This window comes from Orycteropus afer, unplaced genomic scaffold, assembly GCF_000298275.1.
Source record: "Orycteropus afer afer isolate SDZICR_OR568_19922 unplaced genomic scaffold, OryAfe1.0 scaffold00113, whole genome shotgun sequence".
Lineage (NCBI taxonomy): Eukaryota > Metazoa > Chordata > Mammalia > Tubulidentata > Orycteropodidae > Orycteropus > Orycteropus afer.
The window spans coordinates 2,796,479-2,807,677 of NW_006921700.1; the positions used below are offsets into that span (position 1 = coordinate 2,796,479).

Below are 11,199 nucleotides of genomic sequence, written 5' to 3' on the forward strand. Positions count from 1 at the left end.
AAAAAAAAAAAATCTCCCTTTTAATGATTTTTAAGTGTACACTTTGACACATTTACTTATATTTAATTACAGTCACCATGCTAGGCAAACATCACCACTATCTATTTCCAAAAGCTTTTTTCTCACCCCAAACAGAAAGTCAGTACCATGGATACTTAGAAATAAGCTATTCAATTTAAAACAGCTGTAATTGTTACAAATTTCCATCTTGATAATGAGGACTTAATCTAAGGATTTCTTTAAATAGCAAGCATACGTAGTATGCTTAAAGTCAGTTCACCAAATTAGTTTTTATTTAAATTATAAACACATGTATTATAGAAAACATGCATCGTGTCTTTGAGAACCATATAATTTATAATTTTTGATAGATTGCCTGCATTTTTGTGTATTTTGTCCTTGCTTTTAATTTCTAGATTTATACAGGTAATTCTTTTGTTTTCTTTTCCCTTTGTTCTAGAGTTCATCCGATGCTGCCTACTTGGCAAGGCATGTTGGCTTGAGGGTAGGAATACCAAGAGAGACTCCAGCTCTCACTGTTAATAGGCTCTGCGGCTCTGGTTTCCAGTCCATTGTGAATGGATGTCAGGTATGGCCAACACTGATAGGATTCTCTGGAAATATGGTCATAGTTACTAGAGGACGTGTTCCTTTTCGATATATTGTTGTAACTTCGTATTTTACAGTGCTTATTGGGAGAAGTCTATTTGATTTTTCCAGAAAAAAGACTCAAAGGAGGAAGTTTTTTTCTTTTTCTCATTTCTATTGTGATTTGGGTAAACGTTTACAAAGCAAATTAATTTTCCATACAGTAGTTTTTACACACTTTGTCTCATGACATTGACTGTAATTCCCCATAGTGTAACACCTTTCTTCCCACTTCTTTCTCATAGTTACCTCTTCCCTGTGTCCTTCCCTCCCATGCACTCCCACCCCTCAAGCTGTCTCCCTGTGCAAACACTGCACTTCTCCAAAGAGTGTATCTACCTCATGTAAATGTTCACCCATATGCTTGTCAGTTGTTTGGCTGGAAGCCACAGGATGAATTCAGTTCCAAACCTGAAGGGTAACTAGGGGCCATAGGCTCATGGGACTCACCAGGCTTTATCAGACCAGCAATCCTGGTCTTTTTCTTTTTTATGATTTTGAGTTTTGTTCCACATTGTTCTCCTACTCTATCCAGGATCTTCAAAGAAGGAAAATACTTTTTAAAAAGCTTATCATACCTATCATTTATTGAATGGCTCCTGGGTGCCAGGCACTGCTAGATTGATATACAGTATTTCATTTAATCTTCCTAACCCTTCCTTGAGGCAAGAATGATTATATTACCATGTAGATTTCCCTGTGAAGTAGTTTGCAACAATGAATAAAGCTTCTGGAGAGAGAAAAAGGGTTGGAGAGTTTGGGGGATGATAAGAAAGTATATTTTATTACAAAGGAATTGGGAGAAATATAAACTACTATGACCTTTTAAAGGACAGTTAAGCAAATATGTCTGTGTGTTGCTAAGACAAAGGGGAAAGGGACACACTGAAACCCAGTTGTTTTTTTGGGTGGGGATAAACGTCTTCATATTATTGCAAAATAAAGTAAAAGACACAGCCACATTAGAGTAAATGGAACTATTTTCATATCAGTCAGTTTCTATAATAACATCTTAAGTTGTTGTTGCTGTTGTTGTTAGGTGCCTTTGAGTCAACTCCAACCTTTAGTGACCCTATGTACAATAGAGCAAGCACTGCCTAGTCCTGTGCCAGCCTCACAAGCCTTGTTATCTTTGAGCCCATCATTGTAGCCACTGTGTCAATCCATCTTATTGAGGATCTTCCCCTTTTTCGCTTACCCTCCACTTTACCGAGAACAACATCCTTCTCCAGGGAATGGTCCCTTGTGACAACATGACCAAAGTCGGTGAGACAAAGTCTGGCCACTGTCGCTTCCAAAGAGCCTTCCAGCTGCACTTCTTCCAGGACAGATTTGTTTGTTCTCTGGCAGTCCATGGTATTTTCAATATTCTTTGCCAACACTAAAAATTCAAAGATATCAACTCTTAAGTAAAAACCAAAACTTACTGCTGTCAAGTTGAAGCTGACTCAGAGTGACCCCTCCTTGGGTTTCTGAGGTGGTACCACTACGGAAGTAGATTGCCCAGTCTTCCTTCTGAGGATTGGCTGAAGGGTTTGAACTGCCAGCTTTCTGGTTAGCAGTCAACAACAATTTCAAACATCAGGCTATAGGAGCTTTGTCATTTGCTTCTTTTCTGAGAAGTACAGATGGTGGGAAGAAGAATGGAAGAATGAAATGGCTTCCTTTTTATGATCCCCTGGGGTTGGCCTAGTTCTTGTAAAACTGTGTAAGGTAGGATACATTACTTACTGTAATAGCTGTTTGTTTGCAAGATCTAAATGTTTAAAATGTGGTTTTTGGCACAATACAAAGAGTTGTGTTTTTTTTTAATTGTTTGTGTTTAAATAGGAAATTTGTGTTAAAGATGCTGAAGTTGTCTTGTGTGGAGGAACTGAAAGTATGAGCCAGGCTCCCTACTGTGTCAGAAACGTGCGTTTTGGAACCAAGTTTGGAACAGATCTCAAGGTTAGGTTCATTACATTAAAATATAGATATATATTTCTCATGCTAATGTATTAATAATTTTAATAACTTTAAGGGAGCAAGAGCAAATTTTGAAACTTATTTTATTGATAGGGATTTCTAAGATATAAATGATTTGAGAGACTGTTATCTCAGCACACCTCTGCTAGTGGAGTTAACGTGTGGAAATTGTCATAGGTATTGGTGATACAGAGAAAGGGAAAAAGTGGGTGAAAAAGATAGCACCTCCCAACAAAGAGTCTAGGACAAGGTGGCTCCACTAGTGAATTATATCAAACATTTAAAGAATAATTAATGCCAATCCTTCACAAAGTCTTCCAAAAAATACAAGAGAAGACACACTTCCTAACTCATTCTGTGATGCCAGCATTATCCTGATACCAAAGCCAGACACAGATACCACAAGGAAAGAAAACTGCAGACCGATACGTCTTACAAATACAGCAAACCAAACCCAAGAGCATATTAAAAGAATGACGTACATGATTTATCCCAGGAATGTATGAGTGGTTCAACATAAGAAATCAGCATAGTACACCACATAGCACAAGGAGAAGAACCACGTAATCATCACAATTGATACATAAAAGGCATTTGACAAAATTCAACACCTTTTCATTATAAAACACTCAGCAAACTAGGAATAGAAGGAAAATTCTTCAGCACAAAATAAAGGCTGCTTGTGAACATCCCACAGTGAACATCACACTCAGTGATAGCAAACTGAAAGCTTGCTACTGAGATAAGAAACAAGACAAGGATACCTGCTTTCACCACAGCAATTAAACATTGTGCTGGAAGCTCTAACTAGAGCAATTTAAGAAAAAGAAATAAAGGGCATCCAAATCAGAAAGGCAGATGTAAAACTTTCTCAATTTGCAGACAGTACGAGCCTATATATAGAAATTCAAAAGAATCCACACGAAAGCCACTAGAGATAATAAATGAATTCAGCAAAGTTTCAGGCTACTACGTTAACACACACACACACACACACACACACACAAAATCAGTTGGGTTTCATTACACCAGCAGTAAACAATTTGAAAAGGAAATTAAGAAAACTATTCCACTTATGGAGCTCTGGTGGTGCAGTGGCTAAGGCATTTGGCTGTTAACCAGAAGGTTAGCAGTTTAAACCCACCAGTTGCTTTGCAGAAGGAAGATAAGGCAGTCTACTTCCATAAAGATTTACAGCTTTGAAAACCCAGAGGGGTCACTATGAATCAGAATTGACTTCATGGCAGTGGGTTTTTTAATTCCATTTATAGTAGCGTCTCAGAAAATAAATTAGGAATACATTTAACCAGGGAGATAAAAGACTCGTATACTGAAAACTGTAAAATACTGCTGAAAAATTAGAGAAGACCTAATAGAAAAATATCCTGCATTCATGCATTGGAAGACTAAATATTATTAAGATGTTAATACTGCCCAAAGTGATCTACAGTTTCAACACAGTCCCTATCAAAACTCCAACATCCTTTTTTCACAGCAATGTAAAGCTGATCCTCAAATTCATATGGAATTGCAAGGGACACCAAAGAGCCAAAACTATCTTTAAAAAGAAGAACAAATTAGAAGTTCTTCCTGATTTCAGTATATACTATAAAGCTACAGTAGTCAAAACAGTATGGTGCTCACATGAGCACAGACAGTTATACCAATGAAAGAGAATTGAGAGTCCAGAAATAAAACTTGTACAGCTATGGCCTATTGATTTTCAGTAAGGGTCCCCTTTCATTCACTGGGGAATAAATAGTCTCTTCAACAAATGGTGCTATGACAACTGGATTTCCGCATGCAAAAGAATGATACCAGACCAATATTTCATACCATATATGAAAATTAACCACCCAAAATGGATCAATGACCTAAAATATAAGAACTAAAATAAAAAAAACTTGTAGAAGAAACCATAGGAGCAAAGCCTCATGACCTTGTTTTTGACAGTGGAGTCTAAGGTACAACATCAAAAGCACAAGCAACAAAAGCAAAAATAAACGAATAGGACTTCATCAAAATTAAAAGCTTTTGCAAGTAGCCATCTAGATGGAACAATGTGTTTCTCCTCATCAAGAGCAAAGAAGAATGAAGAAAACCAAAGACACATGGAAACAAGTTGTCCAAGGGACTGATAGACCATGCAGTCCTTAGCCTTTGTGAACATGAGACTAGAAGAACTAGATGGTGTCCGGCTACTACTCAACCACTTGGAGGGGGATCTGTATAGGAGATCCTGGATAGAGTGGGAGTCAGTGTGAAACAAAACTCAAAATCAGAAAAAAAAAAGATTAGGTTTGCTGGTCTGATAGAGCCTGGTAAAACCTCTGAGACTATGGCCCCTAGCTGCCTTTCGAGTCTAGAATTGAACTCACTCCTGTGGCTTCCAGCCAAATAACAGACAGGCATGTGCACTGAACATTTGGATCAGGTAGATACACTCCTTGAAGAGATCAATCATGGGAGAATAGAAGGGTTGTGTATGCACAGGGAAACAGCTCAGGGGGCAGGAGTGCAGGGGAGGGAAGGACATAGGGAAGAGGTAACTGGGGAGGAAGTGGGAAGAGAGCTGTTACACTGGGAAATTGCAGTCAATGTTACGAGACAAAATGTGTGTGAACTGTTGTATGGAAAATGCATTTGCTCTGTAAACTTTAACCCAAATCACAATAAAAATTTTAAAAAAATAAAAAATAAAAACTTTTGTCCATTAAAGAACTTTATCAACAAGTGAAAAAGAAAAAACCCTACAGAATAGAAGAAAATGCTTAAGACCCATGTATCTGATAATTGATATCCAGAATATATAAAAAACTTCTACAACTCAGCAGCAAGAAAACAATCTGATTTAAAAAAATGGGTAAAGGACTTGAATAGACAGTTCTCTAAATAAGATACACAGATGACCAAAAAGCACGTGAAAAGATGCTCCAAGTCATTAATCGTTAGAGAAATGCAAATCTTAAACCATAATGATGCCGTATTATAGCCAATAAAACCAAAGCCAAACCCACTGCCATCGAATCATTTCCGACTCATAATGACTCCCATTGGGTTTCCAAGGCAGTAAATCTTTATGGAAGTAGATTGCCTTGTCTTCCTTCCATGGAGTGGCTGGTGGGTTTGAACCGTCAACCTTCTGGTTAGCAGTCAAATGCCTTAGGCAGTGCGCCACCAGAGTTCCTTTATACCCACTAGGATGAGTAATACTTTTTTTTTTTAAAAAAAGGAAAATAACAAGTATTGGTGAGAATGTGAAAAAATTGGAACCTTTTTACATTGCTGGTAAAAATGTAAAATGGTGCAGCTGCTGTGGAAAACAGTTTGTCAGTTTCTCAAAAAAGTAAACATAGATTTACCATATGGCCTAGCAATTCCATTCCTGTGTATATACCCCAAAGACTAAAAAGCATGGATTCAAACGGGTACTTGTAAACTGCTGTTCATTGCAGCATTACTCACAATAGCCGAAAGGTGGAAACAACCCAAATGTCAATCAACAGATGACTAGATAAACAGAATGTGGTCTATGCGTACAATGGAATATTACTCAGCATTAAAGAGAAGTGAAGTCCTGATACATGCTATGTGACTACGTGATTCTTGAAAACCCTATGTTGAGTGAGATACTGTGTGATACACCGCCTTAGTTTCCTAGTGCTGCTGTAGCATACACCACAAGTGGGTGGCAATAAATAACAAATTTATTTTCCCACAAGTTAGGTGGTTAGAAGTCAAAATTCAGGGCACAGGCTGTAAGGGAAGACTCTGTCTCTTGTCTCTGGGATCCTTGTCTCCACTTCCGTTGCTCCCACCTTCTTCAGATCCTGGATGATCTTGTGGCATCTACCCACCCTGACTCCCATTGTGCTTCCTTATCTCAGCTTATATGTTACTCAAAAATGGTTAGGTTGAAGACATACCTGTGCTGATATGGTTGCAGCATAACAAAGAAGACCTTATTTGCAAATAAGATTACGGGTATAGGGGTCAGGACTCCAACACATTTTGGGGGGATATAATTTATTCCATAGGACCTACTTATATAAAATATCTAGAATAAGAAAAGCCAAAAAGACAAAAGTTTATTAGTGCTTACCAGCGGGTGGGGCTAGGGTGGGGGTGTTGGATGGGGAGTTTTTCTTGAAGTGATAAAAAACTTGGAAATGGATAGTGGTTATGTACACACAACATGGTGAATGCAATTAATGTCACTGATTTTTATGTGTAAAAATAGTTAAAATGGCATATTTTTTGTTATATATTTTACCACAAGAAAATTAAGAATTAAGGAAATATGGCGAACGTCTATGTCAGTTGGCACAACTAGCTCATAAAGACAATGTTCTGCATCCTACTTTGGTGAATAGCGTCCGGGGTTTAAAAGCGGCCAACTAAGATGCATCTATTGGTCTCTTCCCATCTGGAACAGAGGAGAGTGAAGAAAGCCAAAGACTCGAGGGAGTCACGTGGACCACATGAACCACAGCCTACATGACCCCGAGACCTGAACTAGATGATACCCAGCTACCACTTCCGACTACTCTTACTGGGATAGTGACAGAGGGTCCCTGGACTGAGAGGGAGAGAAATGCAGAACAAAAAAATCATTCACAAACAAGACCAGACTTACTGGTCGTCTGACAGAGAGTAGAGAAACTATGAGACTATGGCCCTAAGTCACCCTTCTGACCTGGAACTGAAGCCATTCCCAGAGACTACATTTCAGCCAAACAATAAGCCCATGAAATAAACAATAACATGCAAGAGGAATGTGCTACCTAGACGAGAGTGAAAGGACAGCATTTGCCCAAAAGCAAAGATGGGAAGGCAGGAAGGGGCAGAAAATCTGGACAAAAGGAAACGGAACCCAGAGCAGAAATGGGGAACGTGCTGACACGTTGTGGGGAATGCAGCCAGTGTCCTGAAACATTTTTGTACAAACTATTAAATGGGAAATGTATTTGAAACTTTCACCTAAAGCACAATAAAAAAAATGATAGGAAAAGGCAGAATTAATCTGTCTACTAAGTAACTGATAAGTAGTAAGTCTTTATCATGGCTTATGAAAGTTATATTTCTGGAGCATCTCCACTGAGTACATTTCTTCTTCACCACACAAGACATCTTTGAATACAGATTATTTTATCCCAAATCAGTGGGACAAAAACTGATCCTCCACCTCTGAGCTGTAAATGAGATGGATGGTCCTAATGATAACGATGTGCTGTCCTTCACATGCAAAAGAGCTAATGACATCTCACATGCTTAGCATTCCTAGTAGTAATGATTGATTTACACTGTTTAGCCACAGTTCCTCACCTAGTCTTTCTGAAAGTAGAAAGGAATGAGACTTAGAGAGTATGAGATAGTAGTATTTCAGACAACAAAGATACTTGAGAAAACCTTTGGAAAGACAGTCAGTGAATCCAAAGGTGATGGGGTCTGGAAGAAGGAAATGGGGCACACTTCTCAGATAGTCTAATTGTATGGAATCTGAGCTTTTCCCAGATTCCTCTCAACCTCACAGTAACCAGTGAGCCAGGGCGTTGTGTTACAGAAGGCATGTGGTGAAGAGGGAGCACAGATACCGCTTTCCTGAAGAGCTCATAACTGCTTTACAAAGATGGCTACAGGAAAGCATTGCAGGAGAACTTGGTAGAGGGTTTCTAATAAAACGGAATCTTGAAAGGAGTTAATTTTTCATTGTGGTGTAACTTTCTGCATCAATTCCTTAATACACCAAGTGTATAACACCAAGTATATAAACAAGACTTTCTACTTGCTTATAACATACAGTTTAATTTTTAAAATATTTTTCAGAATACACCCATTTATTATTGCTGGCTCTCCTTAAAGCCCCACACTTGAATAGGGAGGAGAATGTATGTATTTTATCGTGGCATTAGATGTTTTCAAAAAAAAAAAAAAAAAAATCATGGAACCAAATATGAATAGTAGTCATCGTAAATGTTTATCAGAAAGTCTAATTTTGGTATTGGAACTGTTGATTATTTAAATGTTAAGAAATTACAGCATATTACTTTCAAAAGATACCCTTTAACAAATCACTTTACTGATGTCTTTTAATAGCTGGAAGATTCTTTGTGGGCAGGATTAACAGATCAGCATGTCCAGCTCCCCATGGGAATTACTGCAGAGAATCTTGCTGTGAAATACAAAATAAGCAGAGAAGACTGTGACAGATACGCCCTACAGTCACAACAGAGGTGGAAAGCTGGTTAGTGAAATTGGATAATACAAATATAAGGATGGGAGGACCTACAGGAAAGATGGCCATCATTTCAGACTATAACAGTGAAGGCTGGTGGTTCAAATTCACCAGCCACTCCTCGGAAAGAAGATTGGGCAATCTCCTTGATACCGCATCAGCAGCCCAAGGGGAGGGGTCGCTGTGAGTTGGATCCAACTTGACGGCAGTGAGTTTGATTTGGTTTTTGAATGTTAGTTAAAAATCATACCTTTTGACAGTTACATTTTTCATCATTCCTTTTTTTTAATCTGATCAGATATATTCTATTAATTATTGCAGAATTAACTGGGGATTTTTCTTTTAAAACAAATTAATACTATTTAAAAAGTGGTATTATTAATTGGCCCCATCTGGACACTTGAATTTTGTCCTCAACTGGTCCTATTCTCAGTAGAATGTGCTGTGAGGTAATGACACGCTCCATCAGAGATGATGGCTTACACTGTAGCAACTGGGATGGGTGGAATCCAGCCCATGAAGCATAGCATGGTCACAGGATGGGATGATGCATTTGGAAGAGACCCATTGGGTATCCTTTTATGCCTCCATCCTCCCATTCAACTGAGAATCATTGCACCTGACCCAGGGACTTGGAAATAGTCCCAGTTACAGTGCCCGATGTGATAGAATATTCTGCTGGTAAACCAGTCCCAAATGAGCAACATGGTAGCAGTTCTTTTATCAATAGGGTTAAGTTGAAGAAATATGTTAGTCTTCTGAAAAATAGTTTTAAAATTAAACTGTACATTAGAAACAAATGGAAACTCTCACATAGGGTGTTCCATGAGTGGAATAGTAAGGGTTACTTCCGTCTGGTACTGCACAGGGCTGAGTGGACAGGAAGTACTGCCATCCAGCTCATCCCCTGAGTTTTCAGTTACATGTTTAGAGTGAAGGAGCATAGATCTAAAGGGTGAGTTGTAAGTTCTGTTTTCAGTTCTGCCACTTATAAGTTATCTGATCTCAACTAAGTCATTTGTCCACTGAGGATCTCTAAAGTAGGGATAACAGTATTTGTCTTCTTGTAGCAATCAGCTGCTACCTAAAAAGTTGGCCAGTGTGAACCAAGCCAATGGCTCCATAGGAGAAAGATTTGTCACTCAAAGATTATAGCCTACAAAATCCTGTGAGGCAGTCCTACTCTGTCATGTGAAGTGGGGTCGCTATGAGTTGAAATCAACTCCACAGCACCCAACAGCAACAGCAGACTTACATAACAGAGTTGTTGAAAATCCAGTGAGGGCAGGCAAACTGTAAAGTGATACCAGGTCATTATTCCAGAGTAACCCTGTTTCTAGCATAGTGCCTAAGGCACTTGACTGCTAACCAGAAGGCTGGTGGTTCAAACCCACCAGCCACTCCTTGGAAGGAAGGTTGGACAATCTACTTCCATAGTAATACTGCCTCAGAAACCCAAGGAGGGGTCGCTATGAGTTGGGTCTGACTCGATGGCACATAACAACAACAACAACCCTATTTCTGAAGCTATATATACCCTGATTATGGTAGTCTATTCCAGTCAGTAGAGATGGAAGTAGATATTTTACATATAGCTGTATTAGTGATAGTTCATATCATTTCTTTAGCTTGCCTATCATTGTTAAATTTGAGTCATAGATTACTTGGTGACATAGACATCTTTGTAACTTTTTATTTTGTTTATATCTTGCCTGGAAAAGTTAAAAAGGGCATTAAATCATTCTCCACAAATAGCTGCCACCTTTGCCATGAGACCAGAAGAACTGGATGGTGCCTGGCTCTCATTACTAAACATGTTGATCAAAGATTCTATAAAAGGAATCCTAATCAAAAGCGGGAAAGTGTAGAATAGAATTTCAGATTCTCATGGACTCCAGATTTTCAGGGGTTCATTCTTTCCCATGGAACCTGGAGTCCATGGGAAAGAATGAACCCCTGAAACTATTGCCCTGAAATAATCTTTAAAGCTTCAACCAAAAATATCCCCTGAAGTCGTCTTAAAACCAAGAAATAGAATATGTTAACTAGTAAAATGCCTTGGGCATTATGGTCTTTTAAGAAGTATATGGGATCAGAGTAACAACAGCAGCTCCAAAGATTGGATAAAGCTTAGGGGTCAGTGAGGGAGCTCTGGTGGTCTAGGGCCTAAGGCACTTAACTGCTAACCAGAAGGCTGGAGGTTCAAACCCATCAGCCACTCCTCAGAAGGAAGGTTGGCCAATTGAGAAAAGAAAGGTGAGAATGGTTGCACAACTTGAAGAATGTAATCATTGTCACTGAATTGTACATGTAGAAACTATTGAATTGGTGTATGTTTTCATGATGAATTT

The 11,199-nt window shown here is 38.7% G+C and overlaps 1 protein-coding gene across 1 annotated transcript in view; it reads left to right on the forward strand.

The window, feature by feature from the left end:
* ACAA2 (acetyl-CoA acyltransferase 2) overlaps positions 1-11,199 on the forward strand; it is a 51,217-nt gene that overhangs the window by 25,922 nt on the left and 14,096 nt on the right. Inside the window, exons 3-5 of the mRNA XM_042781388.1 lie at positions 461-589; positions 2,479-2,595; positions 8,710-8,857. Coding sequence (XP_042637322.1) covers positions 461-589; positions 2,479-2,595; positions 8,710-8,857 — 394 coding nt within the window. The remainder of the gene's footprint in view (positions 1-460; positions 590-2,478; positions 2,596-8,709; positions 8,858-11,199) is intronic.